Genomic DNA, 24977 nt, shown 5'->3' on the forward strand with positions numbered 1-24977 from the left:
TCCGTCACCGTCCCTCACTGGTTTAAAGGTTGTTCTCTGTGATCTGGGATGGAACTGCAACATGAATCACCACCACACCGTCATGCCTTCTCTTCTTAAACACTCCCATGTGCCTAAAACCACAGACAAAGAGCTTTATGATCGGGGCTTCTCTGTTGAAGCTTTAAGAAACTTAAATTAAAACAAATTAAAAAATAACTTGAAGTGATTATATCGTTTAGTTTAACTATTGTGAAGTATGCAGGATTGAAACCGCTTAGAATGAAAACAAATCAAACTAAAATATGAAGTTCAATCAATATATGATTGCCTCAACAGTTGTCGAGAGGTTTCACTAATGACATTTGACGCTTGAGGAAGAGTGAGCGGAGTGTCAGAAGGAGTCAGCCTCTGGGGATCATGAATGTCAAACATTAAGAGCAATTCATGGCAACAGTCAATGTGGATTAAAGGAGCAGTGTTTGGTCCCGTGCTCCTCTACAGGCGTGAGGAAACAGAGAGTAATCGCACAACGTTGTGACAAGAGTGGGCGCTGACTGTATCGGGGTTCAACAACACAGCAGGTATGTCTTGTTTGAGTCTGGCTCGGACTGTTGTTTGCCTTTATTAAGTAACAAGATAAGATAAGAGGACTGGGTCTGTGGTTAAAACTTTAATTCTGCTCAGTCTTACCGACAGGACGTGGCTTATCCAGCACACAGGTCAGTGCTAGAAAGAACGATTACATTACTATGGGCTAATAATGTCAGTGTTTCATCCCTTGGTCTCGTGGAAGTGAACGAAGGCTGAGAAGTCTCACAGCTCAGACAGCTGTTTCAACATGTATGTTTTAAAAAGAGATTATCTTTTAAACGCAGGTCAAGATGAAGAGTCTGGTCGGGTATTGCTCGCTCATGTCGATGTTTCTTTTGGGCTGCAGTGGACAGGCTGAGGTAATACAAACTACATGATATATCTCTTTGTCTCTCCATTGTCTTCCTCCTCTCTTTTGTCTTTAGCATGCTACTCAATTCTCACGCTCTGGCTTTACCGTCCTTATTTTTAAGTCTCACTATAGAACTGTTTCTCTGATCTTGCTAGGACCGCCAGTCGAGTTCGCCTAATGGTACGGTGAATGCTATTCTTGCAATGCACACATTTTGGGAAGGTCCTGTGTATTCAGATTTCATGATGTTCCTCCTCTTGTTTCTCTCGTCACTCTAACCTCAGGCACAGACTGCACACAGATTAAGGTTCTCTTACCACAAGCATCCAGTGGGGTTTATTGGATCCAGCCTTGTAAAGCCAAGCCCCCGTTCAAGGTATGAAACCTGAGCTGTAATGTACACAGCAAGGCTTGACTGTAATTGACTATTCGCTAAGCCCCACCCCCTTAGTTGCAATGCCTGTCCTTACCAATACAGAATCTTAAATTGTACAGCTCTTTTCTGTTGTGTAGTGTCATAAAAATTCAATCATTTGCATGACTGAAATTGATAAACAGTGCCATGATAGATTTTGGAAAGCATGCAAAGTCTTTTCCAAACCCCTGTGGAAGACATGTTCATCTCTAGGTACTGTGCAAAAAAGGCACACGTTTCATTTTTATATTTTTAACAAACTGCATGTTAACTGGGCTACCTGCTCAGGTGTTCTGTGAAATGCGGCAAGATGGCGGCTGGACGGTGCTTCAGCGGCGCAGTGGAGGAGCGGTTTCCTTCGACAGGAAATGGGCAGCATATAAAATGGGTTTTGGAAACTACTCTGGTAAGTAAATTATATAAAACTGGTGGCCTTTGTTTAGGAATGTGAGGATAAATCAAACCTTACTTATTACACAGGGAATGTACATATCCCAGAATACAGAAGAACATACTGGTTTTTGATTCAATTAGCTGTTATTAAGGCAAAACTGTCACTACCGAACAAAGGACTAGAACCCAAACGCACGACTCGGGGGCAAAGTTACAACAAAAAACGCACTTTAATAAACTGGAACAAAGTAACAAAATAGCATGGACAAGGCTGGTTCTCTGGCACAAAGGACAAGACGAACTGGCCCAGGACAAAGGGAGACGCAGGCAATATATACACAGGGTGAGGGCACAGGTGGAAACAATCAGGGGGGATGCAGCCAATCAGACCACCAGCGAAACACACAGGGCGAGGAGCAAGTTGCCTGAAATGAGAGGAAAGTTAACTTTCAAAATAAAACAGGAAATCTCGAGACAACAAGACAAAACTGATCAACTCAACACCGTTTCTTGGACATGACAGAAACAATGCAAGAATGACATTGGCCGGAAACAGCCCCTTTTGTCACATGCTCTCCTGTGAGATTAGAATACATTGTGAACGCAAAATGCACATTTTCTACCACACATACATTTATGTAAATTGGGCTGTCAATCGTGAACTTTCAAAACCCTGCATCCTGCAGCAATGACAACTCAAAGCAACTTCGTATCTCATCAAACTGAATCGTCTGCTTGTGCTCTGCTGATTCCCTCAGAGGACTACTGGCTGGGTCTGAAGATGGTTTCCTCTCTGACCAAGACCAAGACGTGGACCCTGAGGGTCGATCTGTGGGACCACAACGATGCCACTGCTTTCGCCGAGTACAAAAACTTCAGGTTGGGTGGTGATAGAGAAGCTTTCAAACTGCATGTCGGGGAATACAGAGGAGATGCAGGTACTTCAGGCTTTTGACCATCTTTTCCCTATGCTTTTTAGTGATACACACATTTTCATCCCATTTACTTCACTTCCATTTATGCTGGTTGGACTAGTCTTTTTGCCACGGTCATTTCAACCGTATCATTCTGATAGACTTAAATGTAAACTATCCAGTTTAGAAATGTCTACACCGTCAAATTAATTCTGTGAACCCAGAGAAATGAGGGAGTTTTTCTAGTTTAATGTTGTTATCTTGGCAACTATATCAACTGGGCTGCACATTGCTTTTATCAGAACACAAACTCTGTCTAAGATCTCTTTGATGGGTTGTTCTACACATACCATGGCAGCTTTAAAGTGATTCAATCTAACTTTTGAAAGAGGGACATTCCTCTTTCAAAAGTGGAATTTAAATAAAGTTTTAATTCAATTCAGTTTATTCTGTCTAGCCCACAAACACGAATTTCAAACTCCCCTCAGGGGGTCCCAGGACCTCACATCGGATCAGGAAAAACAGAAAAAAAAAACTTTCAAGGGCTAAAAAGGGAAGAAACCTTCAGGAGAGCAACAGAGGAGGATCCCTCTCCCCGGATGGACAGAAGCAATAGATGTCATGTGTACAGATGAACAGAGTTACAGAGTTACAACACCTTCAATGAATATGACATACATGTATGAATAATTAGTACTAGGCATGGACCACGATCCAGACCTCCACAATCCATGAAACAGAAGGAGGAAGAGAGGAGGGGGTAGGGCATCAGCAGGGTCATGGAGGCAGGAGGCCGGTCCATTAGGCAGGAGGCATCGCTAAAGAGGCCGGACCAATGAGGACAGGCCCTTGAGGCAGGAGGCACAACGAAGGAGGCAGGACCAATGAGGAAGGAGGCCAGGCCCAGGCCTGGGGCTGGATGCCAGAAGCAGGGGCAAGGAGGCAGGACCCAGGACCCAGGACCCAGGACCAGCTTCAGACACAGCCAGGTCCAATGGCACAAAGACTCCGGGGAAGAAGTAGAGTTAGTAATGTGCAATGAAGAGACGTAAAGGAGAGAGAGAAGAGGAGAGAGGAGCTCAGTGTATCCTAAAACATCCCCCAGCATCCTATAAGCCTATAGCAGCATACCTGGGCAAACCTGATTCAACCATAACTATAAGCACTATTAAAGAGGAAAGTCTTAAGTCTATTCTTGAATGAGGTGACTGTGTCTGCCTCCCGGACTTCTGGATCAACTGGAGGGACTTAAGAGACTTATTAGAGCAGCCTGATAATAAGGAGTTGCAGTAATCTAGTCTGGAAGTAACAAACGCGTGAACCAGCTTTTCTGCATTGCTTTGAGACATGAAGTGCCTGATTTTTTAAATGTTATGTAGTTTAAAAAATGCAGTCCTTGAGATTTGCTTCATGTGGGAGTTAAAGGACAAGTCCCGGTCAAAGATAACGCCAAGATTATTTACAGTGCTGTTGGATGCCAGGGCAATACCATCTACAGAAACCACATCACCAGATAAATGATCTCTGAGGTGTTTAAAATAACTTCAGCTTTGTCTGAGTTTAACTTAACCGGCTTATATAACAGGCTCGTGGGAAGTGGGGCGCCCGTTCAGTGGCACAGTTTGTTGCCACTGTTCCACAAACGTTGCATTTCAAAAGGCACCCACTGAATCCTGAACTTGCTTAAACAGTTTCCAACGTTGTCCCCAGGTGATGCCATCCGTGGTGCCTATTCAGGCATTGACCAGAACGGCTTCGGCTTCAGCACCACCGACCGAGACAACGACGGCTGCCATCCGTGCATCTTTGGTGACATTTCTCAAAGGGCTTGTACCTTTTCAGACACAGGCGGTTGGTGGTACAGCAGCTGTGGCTCTGCCAGCCTGAACGGAGAATGGCATCCTGATGGTGACCACATTGGGTGGGCGTCAGGCCTCCACTGGAGAACCTGGAAAGGTCATGCGTCGTACTCCATGAAGGCCACCAGAATGATGATCAAGTCTGTGTGACAGGAGCAGACCCTCATTTAACTTCATACTGGCTTTTTTAAATACAGAGCACAGTTTGTAACGGCTAGGTGCATTTATTCCATTGTAAAACACCTACGTATGAATACATATATATCCAATAAACATATGTGTTTGCAGAACCCTTGATCTGTCTATTACTTGAAATGTTATTCCTGAAAGAAATATTCCATGGAAAATTAACCTCAGTCAGTCACTGTCAGTCAGTCAATTCAATTCAATTCAGTTTATTTTGTATAGCCCAACATCACAAATTACAAATTTGGCTCAGAGGGCTTTACAATCTGTACACATACAACATCCCTGTCCCAGGACCTCACATCGGATCAGGAAAAACTCCCTGTGACAAGTTCGAGTCTCGGGCAGGCACCAAAGAGGGCAACACACACAATTGTAAGGGCAGTAACAGTTTTTATTTATTTATTTGTCACGCTTCTGGTAACGAACGATCCGGGCATCCGCTACCGGCTCTCCCCCCTCTCCAGCTACTCCTGCTCTTATATGGAACACAAAACACACACACACAATTGATCCCAGCTGAGGCTGATTTACACATCACGACACCGTTCCCTGAACCACACCCCCACTCCACCCACTCTGCAGCTGAGCCTAGCCACACCCCGCTGCCACGCTTTCACAGGGGAAAAGGGAAGAAACCTTCAGGAGACCAACAGAGGAGGATCCCTCTCCCCGGATGGACAGATGCAATAGATGTCATGTGTACAGAATGAACAGCATTACAAAGTTACATAAACACATTACATGAATATGACAATGTATGAATGGAACTCCAATCCATGAAACAGAAGGAGGTAGAGAGGAGGGGGGGCGGGGCGATCAGCAGGGCCAACGCGGGAGGCCGGCTCACCAGGCATCAGACACCTCCAGGTCCAATGGACCCTATGAGACGTGAAGTCACAAAGACTCTGGGGAGGAAGCAGAGTTAATAAGGTGCAATGGAAAGATGTAAATTCATTCATAAGTAGAGAGAGAAGAGGAGAGAGGTGCTCAGTGTATCCTAAAACATCCCCCAGCAGCCTATAAGCCTATAGCAGTATATCAAGGGGCTCGACCAGGGCAAACCTGATTCAGCCCTAACTATAAACACTATCAAACAGGTAAGTATTAAGTCTATTCTTGAATGAGGTGACTGTGTCTGCCTCCCGGACTGAAAGTGAAAGCTGGTTCCATAAAAGAGGAGCTTGATAACTAAAGGCTCTTGCTCCCATCCTACTTTTTAGGACTCTAGGAACCACAAGTAGCCCCACATTTAGTGAGCGCAGCTCTCTAGTGGGGCAATATGGTACTACAAGCTCCTTAAGATATGATGGTGCATCACCAATCAAGGCTTTGTAGGTGAGGAGAAGAATTTTAAATGTGATTCTTAATACAGGAGTAATGTGATCTCTTTTCTTAGTTGTTGTGAGTACACGAGCTGCATGCAGCATTCTGGATCAACTGGAGGGACTTAAGAGACTTATTAGAGCAGCCTGATAATAAGGAGTTGCAGTAATCTAGTCTGGAAGTAACAAACGCGTCAACCAGCTTTTCTGCATCTTTTTGGGACAAGATGTGCCTGATTTTTGAAATGTTACGCAGATGAAAAAATGCAGTCTTTGAGATTTGCTTAACGTGGGAGTTAAAGGACAAGTCTCGGTCAAAGATAACGCCGAGATTCTTTACAGTGGTGTTGGATGCCAGGGCAATGCCATCTACAGAAACCACATCACCAGATAATTGATCTCCGAGGTGTTCAGGGCCCAGTAAAATAACTTCAGTTTTGTCTGAGTTTAACATCAGGAAGTTGCAGGTCATCCATGTTTTTATGTCTTTAAGACATTCTTGAATTTTAGCGAGCTGGTTGGTCTCCTCTGGTTTAATCGATAGATATAATTGAGTATCATCTGCATAACAATGAAAGTTTATGGAGTGTTTCCTGATAATGTTGCCCAAAGGAAGCATATATAAGGCAAATAAAATTGGTCCAAACCCAGAACCTTGTGGAACTCCGTGATTAACGTTGGTGGTCATTGAGGCTTCATCGTTTACGAATACAAATTGAGATCGATCTGATAAATAGGATTTAAATCAACTTAGTGCGGTACCTGAAATGCCAATCGACTGATCCAGTCTCTGTAATAGGATGTCATGATCAATAGTGTTGAACGCAGTACTAAGGTCTAATAATACCAGTACGGAGATGAGTCCTTTATCTGATGCAATTAGGAGGTCATTTGTAATTTTCACTAGTGCTGTCTCTGTGCTGTGGTGTTTTCTAAATCCTGACTGAAACTCCTCAAATAAACTATTCTGATGTAGGAAGTCACACAACTGATTTGCGACTACTTTCTCAAGGATCTTAGAGAGGAAGGGAAGGTTAGAGATCGGTCTGTAGTTAGCCAACACCTCTGGATTAAGAGTGGGCTTTTTCAGGAGAGGTTTAATTACAGCTACTTTGAAGGAATGTGGTACATGGCCTGTTAGCAAAGACACATTAATAATATCCAGCAGAGAGGTGCCAATTAAAGGCAACACGTCTTTAAGCAGCCTCGTTGGTATGGGGTCTAAGAGACAGGTAGACGGTTTAGAAGTAGAAACCATTGAGGACAATTGGTCTAGGTTAATGGGAGAAAAGCTATCCAAATATACACCAGGGCATACAGCCGTTTCCAAGGCCACTCCTCTTGATGACAGATCGGCAGTAGTTGAGGGCAAGAGATCATCAATCTTGCCTCTAATAGTTAAAATCTTTTCATTGAAGAAGTTCATGAAGTCATTACTACTGAGGTCTATAGGAATACACGGCTCCACAGAGCTGTGACTCTCTGTCAGCCTGGCTACAGTGATAAAGAGAACCCTGGGGTTGTTCTTATTTTTCTCTATTACTGATGAGTAATAGGCTGCTCTGGCATTACGGAGAGCCTTTTTATATGTTTTAAGGCTATCTCGCCAAACTAAGCGTGATTCTTCCAGATTGGTGGAACACCATATACTTTCGAGCTTTCTTGAAGTTTGCGGGTCTGACGGTTATACCAGGAAGCAAACCTCCTTTACCTCACTGTCTTTTTCTTCAGTGGGGCTATCAAGTCTAGTGTCATTCTCAGTGAGCCTGTAGCACTATCGACAATATGATCAATCTGGGACGAACTAAAGTTAGCACAGGAGTCCTCCGTCACATTGAGACGTGGTATTGAATCAAATGCAGAAGGAATCGCTTCTTTAAATTTAGCTGTCACTGTCTCAATCAGTCAGTCAGTCACTGTCTCAATCAGTCAGTCAACCAGAAAACCAAAAATAGTTTTGGATTTATTCTTTAAAATGTTTGACTTTAGATCAATAGGAGTAGTTCATAAAAACAACCTAATAGGAAACCTAGTAGGAAAGTCAGCCAGATGACTGAGAGGGAGACAATATCAAGCATTGTATGCTTGTTCGCAGTGTATTTTATGCATTGTATGAATCATTTCTGTGGATAACCTCCACCTTTACAAATATGCACACAATTCATTAAAAACACTAAACACTAATTTGCATATTCCAGAACACTTGACATTCAATTGAATTCAGTTTATTTTGTATAGCCCAGAATCACAAATTACAAATGTGCCTCAGAGGGCTTTACAATCGGTACACATATGACATCCCTGTCCTGGGACCTCACATTGGATCAGATATGTTCTATTATGAGGTTAACACTCAAAGCCATGGTGTTCCATGTTCCATTCACCACAGCTTAAGAACACACTCAGTGGTAAATTCGCTCACATCGATCCAAACCATGGAGTGGTTACTCTGAAGTTATCGTGTTAGAAATGGGCAGTATATTTGGTTTCCTACAAAGGGGGATTAAAAGGAAGTCCGGTACGAACCATCAGGTCAACAAAAGGATGAGGCTTTCAGAAAGTGAAGACCCAACTGACCCGGAGGAAGACGTTAATGCGAGAGGAAATAAGAGTGAAGCCAGTGAAGATGGTGATGGACGAAAGTAGAAGACTTGACCTCATCACACCTCATGAGGAGTTGGCGTCCTCTACAGCAGACTCTAGCGAAGGTAAGCTGATCGTGTGAAAGTGCTTTTGGGAGTTTACACCATCATAAGTTTACTGAACACAGGGTTCAGACAGTGGCGATGTGCTCAGATATATTACAGAAATGTACATCAACTGAGGTGTTGCTGTATTGATGTAAAGACTTCAGTTCAAAAAACAATTCTCACTTCCCTCTAAGAGTTTCTATTTATGCAGATCGTTTGGAGAATTTTTCTATGTGTGAGATTTCTGACTTCCCCCAAGAGGAATATATTTTTTGGTGATCACAGCCTCAAGAATCAACATTTTAAAATCCAAAAACAGTGGTTTCTTTGGGACTATTTCTTTGGTATGAGGTGGGTCCAGTATATACTGATTACTACATGGCTTGTACTTTACCCAGAGTATCTTGTTTTTGGAAATAAATGTTGCCGTAAATGTTTCAGTGCTGTGATCAGCACAAGCTACGTTTAATTCAGAGTCACAGCCATGAGAACATGTCAAACCAATCCTCTCCGATCCCTCATCTCTCTCTCTCTTTTTGTCAGATTATACAGATATATACAGTGTTTCAGATGGGAGGGGACTTCTTTGAAACAGCCACCTTCACCTAACTATAAACATAGATAGAGAGTGAAATTAACAATCTTTGAATAATTGTTAATTGACACTTTTTGTTATTGCTTGTATTAGGTGTTGACTTACCTTTGTCTGGAAAAGACATCTAGACTTTGTTGAGAAAAATACACAACAGAATAACAACGATTCACTCTTACCTCTGATTTCTGCATCTACCATCATCAACTATTATATGGAAAATCCATAAAAGAGATATTTAAAAGCTTTGCTGCAAGATGCGACCTATCGCCAACCCCGTCTGGCGTTTTATCAGTCCTGACAGACATAAAGGTTTTACAATCCTGCAGCAAACTACCTCTCGGTCTTAATCCAAGTCGCTGTCTTCATTGTGGCCTGAAGTGGAGGGTGGTGACCATCTGTCGTCCTCTTCCCTATTCTTGTTTTTCTGAGTTTGTACTTGAATGCACTTGTTGTAAGTCTCTTTGGATAAAATCGTCAGCTGAATGATATGTAATGTAATGCTCTTCTTTAATGTCCTTCTTATCAGAATTACAGGTAATGAGGTGGAGACAGTAGACATAGCCCACCTATGTCTACACTTTTCTTTGGGCTGCATTGTGTATCTATGCATAGGAAATACTGCTTAAAAACACAACTGCTGCATAAGTCTCTTTAAGCTTGCAGTTATCCTGCTCCCTGCTGGACACACCGTGCAAATGATGGAGTGTTTATATGTTCCCTTGCCAGCAGGGGAAATGTTTATAGCACAGAGAAAAGCCTTAAATATTGGTAAGGTTTGACATTGTATATGTATATATCAAACAGACTATACTGTTGCATTGCCACAACTCTGACCAATGCAACACTGGTCTTTGCAATAACTATTCTCTGTCTTTGCAATTCTCTACTATGATAAAGCAAACAGAATAAATGTATCCACAACACCATTCCTTTGTGTTTTTGCGATTTTCTCCTGCTTTTTATGCCAAATAGAAGAATAAGAGAAAGAGATTAAAAAACAGCCATGAAGCCATATATGCATGAAGCCATACGTGCAGGCACTAGTAAAAAGTCAGCCAATTTGATTGTTAAGTACATGCAGCTGATTAAGCACAGCAAGGCTTGATTTCAGCCAGCCCTGCTGAATCTGAACCTCAGTCTTTTAAAAGTAATATGACTTGTTAATGTATATAACGTTGGAGACACTTCCAAATTGTAGTGACACGGTCTGACTGACTAACGATAGTCAGTGGTGTAGTGGTAGTAGCAGAACTAGCTATAGAAGTGGTGTAGTAGAAGTAGTAATATACCTAGTGATAGTTAGTGATGGAGTAGAGATAGTAATAAACTTAGTGATAGTTAGTGGTGGAGTAGAGGTAGTAATAGACCTAGCAATAGTCAGTGGTGTAGCAGTGGTAGTATAATAACTAGCTATAAGGGTGGTGTAGTAGTAATATAGTGATAGTCAGTGGTGTAGTAGAGGTAATAGTAGACCTAGCTATAGAAGTGGTGTAGTAGAGGTAATAGTAGACCTAGCTATAGAAGTGGTGTAGTAGAGGTAGTAGTAGACCTAGCTATAGAAGTGGTGTAGTAGTGGTAGTAGTAGACCTAGCTATAGAAGTGGTGTAGTAGTGGTAGTAGCAGAACTAGCTATAGAAGTGGTGTAGTAGAGGTAGTAGTAGACCTAGCTATAGAAGTGGTGTAGTAGAGGTAGTAGTAGACCTAGCTATAGAAGTGGTGTAGTAGAGGTAGTAGTAGACCTAGCTATAGAAGTGGTGTAGTAGAGGTAGAAGCAGAACTAGCTATAGAAGTGGTGTAGTAGAGGTAGTAGTAGACCTAGCTATAGAAGTGGTGTAGTAGAGGTAGTAGTAGACCTAGCTATAGAAGTGGTGTAGTAGAGGTAGTAGCAGAACTACCTGTAGAAGTGGTGTAGTAGAGGTAGTAGCAGAACTACCTGTAGAAGTGGTGTAGTAGAGGTAGTTCTCTGCAAACCTGTGGTGAGGAAGTTCAAGAAGTGGACCAGTGAGGCTCTGGAGGATCTACGGGCGTGCTTGGACTGTACTGACTGGGATGTCTTCAGGACTGCTACCAACAGCCTGGATGAGTACACAGAGGCTGTAACTTCCTACATCAGCTTCTGTGAGGACAGCTGTATTCCATCCAGCTCCAGGGTGAGTTATAACAACGACAAACCCTGGTTCACAGCGGAGCTCAGGAAGCTAAGACTGCAGAAGGACCAGGCATTCAGGAGTGGGAACGAGGACCTGTACACAGAGTCAAAATACAGGTTAAGCAAGGCGGTGAGAGATGCTAAACGACTGTACTCTGAGAAACTGCAACAACAGCTCTCAGCAAACGACTCTGCTTCTGTCTGGAGAGGGCTCAGGCAGATCACCAACTACAAGCCCAAATCACCCCACTCCATGAACAACGTGCTTCTGGCAGACGACCTGAATTAGTTCTACTGCCGCTTTGAAAGACAATGGAGCAGTCCTGAGGCCATCCCCCACAGCTCCATCAACAAGCCACAGACCATCAGCCCACCCTCCCCCAGCCCATCAGGGGCTCACACCTCTGTAGCATCCTCCACCTCCCCAGCGACGACCCTCGCCATTCTGGAGAGACGTCAACAGGCTGTTTAAAAAGCAGAACCCCCGCAAAGCAGCCGGCCCGGACTCCGTCTCCCCCTCCACCCTGAAGCATTGTGCTGACTAGCTGTCTCCGGTGTTCACCGACATCTTCAACACCTCCCTGGAAACATGCCACGTTCCAGCCTGCTTCAAGGCCTCCACTATCTGTAGCTGTAGAAGTGGTGTAGTAGATATAAAAGCTTAGATTATATGTTTATGTCCTCGCACAGATGGTGTGTGTATTTATAAGTTTGACTCAATTAGCCCGATCTGACCCAGAGATCACAAGTGATGTGTTGAATGTGTTTCTCCCCAATTCCATTATCCAAACCGCTTATTCTGTGTTTAGGGTTGCGGGGAGCTGGAGCCGACATTGGGCGAATGCAGGGTTCACCCTGGACAGGTCGCCAGTCCATTGCAGGGCTCATATATACACAGACAACCATTCACGCTCACAGTCACACCTTCGGGCAATTTAGAGCCCAATTAACCTGAGCTGTCTTTGGAGGAAGCCAGAAAACCCAGAGGGAACCCACGCGTACACGGGGAGAACATGCAAACTCCACACAGAAGGACCGCCCAGACCGGGATCCGAACCTGCTAGCCACTACACCACCGTGCAGGCCCCATTTTGTATTTATTATAAATAATTTAACCTCAGCATAGCAATTGCATTTTTACCACCTTTCTGTTTTTTCGCACTGACATTTGAGGAGTGAATCATTTCTTATAATAATGCATATTATAATGAGTTTTTCCTGATCCGATGTGAGGTCCTGGGACAGGGATGTCGTATGTGTACAGATCAAAAAGAACCTCTGAGGCAAATTTGTAATTTGTGATATTGGGCTATATAAAACAAACTGAATTGAATAACGCAGCCCATCAGCTCCATTTTAGTTCTTATTGCGTACAACACCGCAGTTTGCAGTGACAGGAATTGTGTTGCAGATGAAGAGTGTCATCTGACCACCTTAGCATGACTTGCCTCCATCTGCTGGTCCATTCTGAATTGGACTCTGAGTTATTGGGGGCATCTGTAAATGTGTCACTATTTGGCTGGCCATTTTGGGGGGATTTTTCACCCATTGTAGAATTAAATGAAAAAGGATCATATTTGCTGAAACTCACACACACATAAAAAAGCCGGTCAGTCATACATTTTTAATGAAGGTTTGTGGAAGTCATACAGAGCCAGTTTGGCCCTTGACTACAGAGAGAGCAGAAAGCTACAGTGAAGGAACAGGCGATGGACCAGCAGACACAACTACTACAACTAGCAGTGCAATAATTATTATTTCCAAACACAGTAAAGCAGCATGTGACATTCTGCATGTGGAAGAATAAATGACAATATGAATACAATGTACAAAATTAGACATATGATTGTACTTTAATGAATACACATCCACTGGTCAGTGGATTATTGTGCACCCTTTGGTGTGACACCGGTAAGCTCTCCTGAATGATTCCCGTACAAAGCACCAATATTTTGGTTTGGTTAGTGGGCTTATGACTAGAGAGGGCGGTTGATACAAATCCTCTGCACAACTTCAGAATCTGAAATCTGTAATACAACTCTCTTTCAAGTAAGGCACGTAACCTCCTACATCAACAGCAGGTTGTGGGCATACTGGGAGGTCTCCCAAATGTGTCGGGACCGTACGAACGATACTGAGCTCAATCTGCTTTACCTGGATAAATCAAGGATAAAAAAAAACATCTTTACAGTACTCTGATAAAGTCACAAGTATTCAAGTACCAGAGAGCATTGTCACATTGTCCCTTAGTCATCAGTAACCACGGCTACAGGGTTTGCTATTCAACCTTTTACACACGGCACCAGTCAAACGTGTCACACGCTGTGCATCAAGCAGGCCAATGACTTCCTGGAGATGATTGGCTGGCTTTGAACATTTAAGGCTTTAGTGATTTCTCTCCTCACAGTAATGTCTGAAACGAGCCAAGAAGAGATTATCTGCTGCTGACCATGAAAAACAGGTCATCTGCAGCCAATAGAATTTAAATTATAGCGTGATAATGCAACAAAACCTGAAGGGGCCGACTAACAACAATCAATTCAAAATTAGACATTCAGTCAGATACTTAGTGCTAAAAAAAAACAGTTCATGTTCCATTACAGTCCCTGTAATCAACATATATTAGCTCAAATATAAATAGCAGTTGGCCTATAATACACACGGTAGGGGGAATTACGTAGCTTGATCACATATGGGAAATATAAAAGACAGCAGTGGTCGAATCCTACCACAGGAGGGCACTGTGACACTGGCAATAGTTTCACCTCATTCACTTGTGTCCAATAATTGAACCGTGGGGCTCATTTGTACTGTCAAGGACCAATAACAAAAGACTTTGGTAAAAAACTTGACAGTCATTCGCAAAACATCAGATAGGGAATTTTATTTTAGGAAAGAGTATATTTGAGGCCTCTGCTGACAATGTTTTTAAGTTTATATGCATGCATTTTGGAAGGAACCCCTTTACTTTATTAATTAATAAACTTAACAACGCACCAGTGGTTCAAAGCCACCTTTTTCACTTTCAGGATCAAAGCCCGAATGCTCAAACAGCATATTAGCCGCCAACCGATCCATCTCCTCACATGTCCAACCGGTTGGTGTGCGGGTGGCCGACGTCCAGTCTCCTCTGTGCCGAGCCTCTTTTTCGGGCAGCTGGCGCAGCGCTGACTCCACTTCCCAGTGTGCCCGGGGTCTGGAAGAAAGCCTTCGAGGCAGACAGTGCAGCTTCCTTCGGAGTGTGCGGAGTCTGTGAAGGTGGAGAGCGATGTGAGAAGAACATTCAGACAGAATCTAGCTCGTATTGTTTCAATGCACTGTAGGGATACCTTTCGATGGAGGTGCCTCTCAAATAATAATACACTGACACGGTTGAGACGCTATTAAAGAATAAAACAATTATGGACCAACTGTGTGTTTGCTCATGAGCAAGTCTTACAAGGTTAACAATTATTGTCATTATTGGTTTAATAGTCAAGTCCAAAGCTGGTGGCCCAACAATGCAAAATAGCTATTTAATTTGCTATCTCAGAATACAATAAAAAGCAGCACATTTTCACCAATGGCATCAGGGATTATGTTTTAAATGACAAAATAATGAATTGATAAATTGGAAATAGCTACCAATTTAAGTCAATTTAATAAAAAATATGTTGTGTAGGCATTTTTGTTACTAACAGCTGGAGCTTTTCATGACGATCCCACTCTGCCCATATTAAAAGTGATAGATAGAGGGGGGGGGGGGGGGGGGGGGGGGGGGGGGGGGGGAACGCCCCTGATTTATGCTTCATTACTACACGGTTATTGACTCCTCACATAGTTTCTGACGCTGCATTAATTAGCCATCGAGCGCCTCGGTGGGTCACCTAAAAAACACTCAGTGTGAGAAGAGTAGTGTCGACAGACTGCTGGGCTTCGCAGACAAGAACATTAATCCCCATTCAGCAACTTGGAGATTAATCAACGTGAACGTGCTAAATGAGAGCAAGTGTCTGAATGAGTAAATGAGGGGAGACGTTGCACAAAACAAGCTGCTGCTCTCGCGTCAAGCTGTGTTGTGGCATTCTGCAAGCGCCCGGTACCAGAAAGGTCACGTATCATTATGGAGGCAAATGATGTCGGAGCTAATGTTTTCAGAGAACTGTGTGTGTGTGTGTGTGTGTGTGTAATAGTTCGTACCAGTGGTTCTGGTGTGTGTATGCTGGCAGTCTGATGCAGTCCCGAGGGGGAACGGGGAGCTCCTGCCGCTAACCCGTACAGCCTGCTCTGTTCCGGAGTGGACGGCAATAGAGCCGGCGACCCGCCGTATTCCGATGCCGCCGCCAGGCCATACGGCGCCGCCCCCACCATAAAGTGGGCGGGCAGGCTGAAGCTCAGTTTGCTGCGGGCCTCGGGGCCCTGCTGCTGCAGAGCGCCGGCCACCAGCGGGTAGTGGGAGAGGGTTGCGGAGGGCACCAGGACGTAGGGCAGCGCCAGGGTGGGAACGCCGCTGTGGGGAAGCGCGAGACCGGCTGGTGGCTGGCCGGCAGAGAGGAGGAAGTTGAGGCTGTTCAGACCTGGAGAAGAGGAGAATTGTAAATGTGATGGTCGTGTTAGGAAGTAGCCACCTGACCTGTACAGAGACGTGGAGATAGAAATCAAGCCAGGCGTCTTAATTAACTGTCTCGTCATTCTAACCGACATGCATTTAAGTGGCTATTTACTTGAATCCATGTTTTATCTTTACCTATGCAGTAAAACCATCCCTTTGGTGACAAAACATTAACGCCATTATTCATATTCTTTACATCTTTTGTAGCCAAACATCTGAGAACAAATCCCAGCTCTTTCTTTCTGAAACTGTACATTTTCTTTTCCACAGACACGATCTGTGGATTCATACGCTTCACGTATCTGCTCCGAGAGACGCGTTCTATATAGATTACATGGACAGTTTCAATGGAAGGGCCTCGCTAGGCAACAGCTTGTGCCCACGCTTACGTCAGCTGATGTCATTCACACACTGCTGCAACAAGGCCACGAGCATTTGCACATGTTCGCAGCCTAGTTTGGACATATAGCAGTAGAGTGTACTGCTCTGTGAGAACCAGCCCTCTCCGGTCGAGTCCCTGCTTGACCTGGGCTTCGTTGCGTTTATTACCTGCATTGTTGGGTACATAGAGGTAGTGCGATGGTTGGGCGGGCTCACTGCTGCCACCTAGACTCTCATCGAGCCCCCGCTCTCTGAAGAGGCCGGCTGGGTGACTGGGGGAATTCCCGGTGTGACCCGCTGGCGAACACTCTGCTGCTTCCCGGTGAGGTTCGGCGCTCACCTAGAAGGAGGACAATAGAAATCGCCGATTAAAAATTGTGGGACCATCCATCTAGAGCTGTATCCATGTGACCGAGACACGTGGCACTATTCCTTAAGCAAAATGAAGTCTATAATCTATCTTTAAAGGAAAATTGTGTGCGCTAAAGTGTTACAATCTACGACCCAGCAAATGAAAGTCTGCAGTGATTAACACTCCTTCTAACAGCATTGGAATTACCCTCTGCCAAGTCATGTGACTTTTAGTCCACTATAGGAAAGGACCAGGTTACCATGAAAAATGGAACTTTTCCAATTACTAGGATTGGGTAGCCTGATTAATGGCGGGGGTTCTCCAATCATAATATCCTATACATTACTAATATATGTATTTAATTACACCAGGAATGACTTTAGCGAGCGTGTAGTATTTCATAATATTAATTTAACAGTCTGCTATCCAGAAATACCAGTCGGATCTTGTGATTGTGGGCGCAAAGCGGCAAAGAAGCATCGTAGTCCTGCACTGAACCCAAAGCAATGATGCTGTTCCCAGTTCGACGGAGACGAGAACATATCACTTTTATTTTACAGGCCAAAAGCGCCTCACCTCGTCACATCCCCCGGACCCGGACGCCCCCTTCTTTTTCACCACCGTCCCCTCCTCGTCCCTCTCTTCCCTCCTCCTCTTCCTCCCCTCGTCAGACTCCGCCCCGGGCGACCTCGGACCTTCGGGCGCCCGGTACAGCATGACCACCGAGGGCTGGGACAGGCTGGGCAGGTAGGCCAAGCAGTGGGGCGGGGAGGACGTGGCGAAGTGGTGCTCCGGGTGGAGAGGCGGTGCCTGCGGGGCGGGCCGGGTGGAGGATGGAGCCAGCGGGCTGCCGGCGGGACGGTTACTGCAGAGAGAAAATCAAAACAGAAGCAGCAAGCGATTAGAATTCAAGCTTTAGTCGTCAGGATGCGGCGTTGCATCGGCCAGCAGCGGCTCTCGTTTCAACGACAAGAATAGTCCTTTATTTCTCAACACACACTTCTATGTCCTACTGTTTTGCTCCCTCCAAAAACCCAGCCACAGGGTTGAGGCAGCTGTAGTGGGGCCAACCGCAGAAAGAACATGAACTACTGAGTACGGTATGTACGGAGCCAAAGCACACATTCATAGGAGATGAAAACGATCCACAGTGGCACGTTACATCTCGCCCGGAGCTACAGACGCATCCGCCAATGCAAACGCTGGCAGTCAAATATTCTGTAGTCTCCTTCCATGAATGGGGACTTCATTTTGAGACGAGCCGTTTATCACGTTGACTTTACCGTCCAACATTTGTCCTTGTTCCAGGCAGCGGATGTGGATCCTCTACAGTAAATCTGATCTTAGGTTAGCAAAGAGTGACTGTGGGCAGTAAATCTGTGTTGGTAGACTGCAGATAAATCTGAACCGAGAGCACGAGAGGGGGCTACAGAGCGGGTTGGGTTTCTGCGTGTGTTGGCATTAACTCACTCGGTGCCGTTTCCAAACTGCAGTCGACACACGGCGCTGTTGATTGTCGTCTTTTTGGAATAATCCACAGGCTGTGTTGGCAGGCCTGTGGTTGGAGGGGGAAAAAGACAAATCATCACACACGGATATCCAACTTTCTACTGTATTATTGTGAATTGTTCCCTGTAGCTGTGTCTACAGTGTACGAATGTAACATGGTGGCTTTGGATAAAAGCGTCAGCTAAATGACATGTGATGTAATGTATTAAACAATTGATTGACTGAACCGCGGCGTAGTCACGAGTGTGTCTTACCCGCACGGTCTCGCCGCGGACTGCTGGGTGCAGAGTTGACCAGCCGCCGAACGGCCACAGAAGCGGGCGCAATGTTGAAGGAGGTGTGGCGTGCCATCTTGGCTCTTCTGGGGTCCAGGCCCGCCATTGGCTGTGTGGCCTCAGGCAGCGTGGCGGCGGCCACGTTCACACTATTTCCTAGAGCTGGGGTGAGAGAGATGGATAGGGACTGAGTTATTAGCCAGCAATACGCTTTGGGCAATGAAACGTTTGGGACACTTTACCCAAAACAGCCTACAGATGACAGCAATTCATCTCAATCACAGGTCTTCACAGCTTTAGTTCAGTTAAAGAGGACTTGACACATGCAGGGTTTGGCACCGGTGTTCAAATCTTCTTTTAAAAAAACATGCATGAACTCTGATAAAAGATCAAAGTTATGACAAACTTATTTTTGTAATTACTATCTTGCTAGCGTGTAGCCATGTTGGCTAGTTGGACTTCAGCTGTGGTTGGTTTGTCATCACTTTGGCTTAAAAAAGTGAATCCATGTGCATAGCCTTGTTTTATGAAAGCTTACAATAAGCTGAAATGATTTACATCCAGGGGCAATAACCGCTGTGCTGCGGCCCTGCAAGTCTCCATCCCTCACTGTCTCTACCTTTTTAACCACGTCAACCAACTTCACGACGTAAATGACACAGCGCTTTCATTCCCACTTTGATTCTCACCAGCACTCCCGGAGCTTTTGAAGTCAACAGGGCCGAGCCACTTGAAGGCCGGCTTCCTGCCTCTCTCCTCGCGGACATGGACCTTCTTTATGAGGCCCAGGCTCGTCAGCACATTTGCGATGTCGTACAGGCGCCGCACCTTGGCTGATCATATACAGGGAGGATGTTTAGTTTGGGTGAAACAGGATTTGTATTACAACACACAATCGTTTGTGCTTTCTTACTTTTGTACTTGCTGTGACTGGACGAGTCCTGACTCTCCTCGATGAGGATCTTTGCTGCTGCGTCCAGAGTAACCGTCTGAGTTTTGGACACCAGGAAGAGCATGACAAACTTCTGGCTCATGATGCGCAGAGATTTGTCTTTCCGGTTGCCGCCAGCTACAAATAACAATAAGGAAACATGCAAACGTGTCAGACTACGGCAATCTCTACTTATGAGATGACTGGGAAGAATCTTGTCGTCGAAGAATCATGAATTGACGATCTGATCATAAACCACGAGATGCATTAAATGTGCAGCTGATAATAACACCTTAATGAACACTTAATAAAGTATTTTTAGCTGTGGGTGTGTGTTCTGTTCTGCAGCACATCCGTGTTAACAGTTTTGTACTATTATATCATCCGGCCACAACATAACCAGCCGACATTAACCACTGAATGGACAACATGTACCTCTTGTTAACTTATTTTTCTGCCTTAGGACCGGTGCCCATGTACTGTTTAAGGGATCGCAATGGAAACCAGGCTTGTAAAAGTAGTGATTGTTTAGCCGAATGTTAGTTTGGAGGGAGCTGCACCTAAGATTAAATCTACGCATGGTATTCTCAATGCGCTGCATGTACTGATGGTCTTTTCCTATACGTGCAACAACAACAGCCATCAAAGCAGCCAATGGCAAAGACGCAACGGCGCTAGTTGAAGAAAATGAGGGAATTAGCGGGTTGCAGAATCCCTTGACTAACATGTGGGAGAAACGTTTTAATTTGGAGTTGTATCTCTCGGTTAATTACCGTTACCGGCGTCTCCTTCCGCCCCGTCGTCTTCTCGCCCCGGTCCGGCCTCCCTGCTCTTCGTGGCCAGGTCCATCTGGAGGTGGTAGCCCTGCTGCCGACCCCTCCGCTGCAGCTCCTCCAGCGTGGCCTCCAGCCGCAGGCGACCGTACCAGGTGTAGCTGTTCTTGGCGATCCGACCCACGATCATGAGGGACTCCAGCACGTTGACGATGTCATAGATGCGCCGCCGCTCCACTCCTTATTATTTCAAGGCGAGAGAAGAGAAATTATCCGCTTTGTTCTTGGTTTTAAAAAAAAGTGCTCTCACATTTGAATTAAAAACTCACCCAAATGGTCAGTGTTTCGATTAAATGAATGCATTGCTCTTGGACAAGTCTGACCATTGCTTACCGAGACTGGTCGCCACTTCATCCAGAGAGATCCAGATGGGGCTGTGCAGCGGTGGGTAGTCAGGGTAGAGGGCCAGGAACTTCTGGCACAGCAGACCCAGACTCTTCTGCTTCCTGCTAGGCTTTTTGTCGGCGTCGTCCTCTTCATCCACAGCTTCAAACTGGACAGACGGGTAAGCGCATAAAGAGATGAATGAGAAACACGCTTAACTATGCCACTAACCTTACACCTTTCTCCAGGGTTAGAGTGTAACATATCCCAGTCCAGAGCTTTATTAAAACACGTCTTCAAGGGCACATATTTTAGATAAGAATTCAATCCTGCAGTCCCAATAAGGCTGGAAAAAACCTCCACACGTCAGATTTCAAGAAATAATCGCATCACAAAAGCTCAGCGATTTAGGCTGCAGCTACCACTTTACATACAATATGACTTTATCTATTTGGCGTAACTGACTGATTGTATTTGTGCTTTTGAAAACTCACTATCTTGAGCGTTCAGCTGCTAATGTAAGTAAAGTGAGGGGGAGGCGGGGTTACCGTTGGATTTTTAAGACTCTGGAAATTGTGGCTTTCTGCGGATTTACCCGTAGTGGTAGAAAAGAATTCAGTGTTTCAGACTTCTAGAACTAAAACTTATTCAATGCCATATTGACTATTTAAAAAATCTTTGGAAACCACATGATGTTCAATCACATGGTTTAGCTCTCGGCCTCTTTAGCAGGTGGTAAAAGTCACATACCTGACAAGAGTCTTCCACCTCTGTATCCTCCGCCACAGTATCCGGACTCTCTGGCTTGTCCCTCTCGTTCTCGATGGGTCTAAACAACACCTTTTTCATCTCTCTGTCCCGGATGTCTGGGCTCGCCGCACTGATCAGCATCTTGAGATTGGCCGTGGGCGTCCAGGGCTCGGCCAGGGCTGTGTGTTTGATGGGGGTGACGTGGGCCAGGTCGGGGGTGGCCCCCTTTCTGTTCAGCAGCAAGGCAGGGATGGGGGACTCTGCCGATTTCAGTGGTGTGCACCGCCTCCTCTCCACGCAGATGTTTTCCTGTGGAGACAACCATGTTGTTGTTTTTGTTGCAAATATTTGGTAAGGATTAAAAAAAATGTGCGTGGTGACATTCCAACAACATGCACTCCTGTTAAAATGTTTAACCTGCCGCTGTAAACCCAAAAGCCCTTTCCAAGGCTTTTATTTTCGGAGGTTAAAATGTTGACACTAGGACAGAGAGACCGGAGGCCTGCTGATTCATTTGTGTGCTGTATCTAAATAAGAAATTAATAAGCAGTTTCAATCATAAAGCCACCCCAGCTAAGCCTTTTACAACCTAATCTCACCGATTAAAGTGCCGCCACATCTGTCTCGGATTAGCCCCCCCCCACCCCACGCATCACATCAGACAGTTTCACTGCTTAGACCACACCTCAGGTTAAGCAGGAGGCCACCTTACCTTTTGTTCACTTTGGCCCCCATCCTCCTCCGTGAAACCTTTCCTGGGACTTGTGAGGTCTTTCAGGGCAAGACATTCAACTTCCATCTGGGAAAAGTGCAGTCCAAACACAAGGAAGACGGCCATGAGGGCTCAGATACAGATGGTTGAATGGTGAAGCTATGTCAAAGTCCAGCCGGTAACTTATTGAAAACTCAGTGGTCAGCTGAATTTGGCGCAAAGAACAGCAGCTAGCTAGCCCTTAGCAAGCTAACGGCCGTAACCTAACGACCAGGTTCCCTCCTTAACCGTGCTTTTGTGCCCACGTCACGCGCACACACCGCACTGCCGCGGGTGTGCCAACCTAATTGCTGAATGTATTTTCACGTGACATTAATACATGGCGTCACTTCGAAGTTGTAACGTTAACACAGCCTCAACACTTGGTAAAGGGCCGATGCACTCATAGTCCACACATGTAGGTGCGGCGGGGCCCGTTAAAGGGGATGCTTGATGTTTATGTTACTGTGACATATTTATAACGTAGTCATAAATGCTCATTCAGCTTTAACGAGCTACTCGGTAGCATCACGAGCTCAGCTGACCAGCATACCTTAACGCAGTGTTACAGCAATTATTGTCTCACCTTTTTCTGCTGCCGAATGAATGAAATGGTGCAATGGAGGTCTGTGTCCGGTTCTATCGACTTGTCAGTGCGTACTTTCTTCAGACTGACATAGCAGCTAGTTTCCCTCTTTAAAGTAAGCGGGCCTGTCCTCTGACTGTACCTCCAGTCTTCTTCTCCTGTCCGATTCGCGGAAAGTCTGCACTGTCCCGGGGAGACTCCAGCATCCCCCGCTCAAGCTTGTTTTCTGGCGCTCTCAGGCATCTGGGTCACTCCAGCCAATCAGCGCCCAGAGGAATTGACGCGTCATTCATCCCCAGCCAGTCAGCGTCGTTGTGCTCGGGTACGCGCCTCAACTAGTTGCATGGGCGTGGTCAGAGGCCACGCCTTCAGAGTTGTGTTGGCGGGGCAACCGGCGCGCTCTGTCCAAGCAAGAGGGGAGTTAAAAGAAGAAGAGGAAGAGAGGTCTCGCTCTGTAAGTGCAGTTTGTTTTTATTTTATTCAGCACATTTCCAACTACAAAACCAATTGGCGCAAATTGAATGTCCATTAATTTCAGAAGGAATTAGCAAGCATGGGAGACACAGGCAGGCACCAAAGACTAATTAAAACATTAGACTTGAACATGTCAGTCATTTCATGTACAACTTCCATAAATGACTGTTCCTGCTGCCCACGTTTGGACAAGTGAAAACAACACATGTGTTCTGAACACCGTAAAAACAAACGGAGCAATACATCGTCTCTGCCATACTACACGGAAATGACAATAACGTTATGTCCTTTAACACCGATTTATTTTCTCTAGCGAGTGACTAGTTTGCTTAATAGACGATCTTTGTCTTTCAGCTGAGCGTTTCGGCATCTCCCCCTGCTTCCTCTCCCACAGCGACACCAGCGGCAACCAGCTTTGTAAAGCCTTCACCCAGAAACCCACTATTCTGGCCTTTGAACCTAATCACTCAGGCCTTTGTCTGGCTGTAATTAGCTCTGCGGTTGAAACAGACCGATGGGAGGTCGGGGAAGGAGGCGGGGGACAACTCCAGTGGCGCTCATATCACCTGGGCCACAGCGCGAGATGTTTCGTAGGGGGAGGGGCTCCTGACAGGGCCCCGCCCTGCATGCACGGAGGAACACCCCCAAGTTATTACATAATAGCTCACAATACACAAAATCTGCCGCCAAATGCTATTCAAATCTGAGCCAGTGGAGAAGGAGGGAAACAATACCTCTGTGATTCCATTTAGACTGAGGGATGGTTAACAGTTCCCAACTATGAACACACATCCCAACAGCCAACTTCGATCACGTTGAAGTGGATCCCTTCTCCCTGCAAGTGTAGTTATTGTAAAACAAAAACAAATGAATCATGCATGCTACTTTATGAGCCATCGAGGGGTTCCCAATTCCACATATTGTCAGCACCTGTAGGAAGTGTCTGTGCACAATTCACCAATTGCTGTAGTTCTTAACCTATGAAGGTGGTCACTGTATAGTAAAGGCCTAATCTCTTACAGCATGTAGTCTGGAACAAATAACTATTTCACTTTACCCTTTTGTCCACAGGTCATTGTTTACAATATCCTTTACAGTCCTATTCAGCAATTCAAAAGCAGAACAATGTTTTGTATGCATATAAGTTCACAGAGGATAATTTGTGAAAGTGTATTTCATGAGAAAGAATGCTCAGTATTAAATCCAAATAATAGTATGGCTGTCAGTGGTTCAAAAGAGTCAATAATTCGAGGGTGCTGCACAGAAGTGATGGTTGCAGAGCTTGATATTGACCGCTGTTGTTTTCAATGTTGCTGTCCATTGTGAAATAAACAAGAGCAAACATTAGTATGATGTGTTTGGACTCATGGTTTAATGCACTTATTGTAAGTCGCTTTGGATAAAAGCGTCAGCTAAATGACATGTAATGTAATGTAATGTAGTAGCATAGGGTTTTGGTGCCAGAACACTGCTGACTGTGAACCAAACTACTACTCTCCAAATATTACTTTTAATGGGCACTGATGTACTCATAAAGGTATTGTGTGATGCATTGCCTTTATTTGTAATGAGCTGATTTTGGAGCCAACATTGAGATTTCTACCTGATATTCTAAGTTGTTCCTGGTTGACTTGTTTCTGTGCTAATTGGCTCCAGGCATGGTCTCTGGGGTCTGTCTATGCAAGGCATTCTGGGAAATGTTAAATCCATAAAGCTCTTTCTGCTCTTGCTTCCTTCTACCCTCTCCATTTCCCTGCCCCTTTCCCTTC

At 45.1% G+C, this 24977-nt stretch overlaps 2 protein-coding genes across 2 annotated transcripts; one reads left to right on the forward strand and one right to left on the reverse strand.

Annotated features, from left to right (window-relative positions):
- The first annotated feature begins 763 nt into the window (after positions 1 to 763).
- Positions 764 to 4656, forward strand: LOC117726386 (fibrinogen-like protein 1). The gene is made up of 5 exons (XM_034526631.1): positions 764 to 949; positions 1199 to 1301; positions 1629 to 1746; positions 2492 to 2671; positions 4358 to 4656. Exons 1-5 carry the CDS (start codon positions 864 to 866, stop codon positions 4654 to 4656), a joined length of 786 nt encoding a protein of 261 aa, XP_034382522.1. The 5' UTR covers positions 764 to 863.
- An 8405-nt stretch (positions 4657 to 13061) lies between these two features.
- On the reverse strand, positions 13062 to 22986 carry e2f7 (E2F transcription factor 7). Its single transcript, XM_034526710.1, has 13 exons — positions 22735 to 22986; positions 22110 to 22196; positions 21398 to 21706; positions 20657 to 20816; positions 20264 to 20503; positions 19473 to 19628; positions 19249 to 19392; positions 18539 to 18721; positions 18246 to 18330; positions 17352 to 17640; positions 16592 to 16763; positions 15631 to 16007; positions 13062 to 14701 (listed from the first exon to the last, which is right to left on the reverse strand). The coding sequence occupies exons 2-13, from the start codon at positions 22194 to 22196 to the stop codon at positions 14534 to 14536; spliced, it is 2370 nt and encodes a 789-aa protein (XP_034382601.1). The 5' UTR covers positions 22735 to 22986; the 3' UTR covers positions 13062 to 14533.
- Between the last annotated feature and the right edge of the window lie 1991 nt (positions 22987 to 24977).

Source organism: Cyclopterus lumpus, chromosome 23, assembly GCF_009769545.1.
Source record: "Cyclopterus lumpus isolate fCycLum1 chromosome 23, fCycLum1.pri, whole genome shotgun sequence".
In the NCBI taxonomy this organism is placed as follows: Eukaryota; Metazoa; Chordata; class Actinopteri; order Perciformes; family Cyclopteridae; genus Cyclopterus; species Cyclopterus lumpus.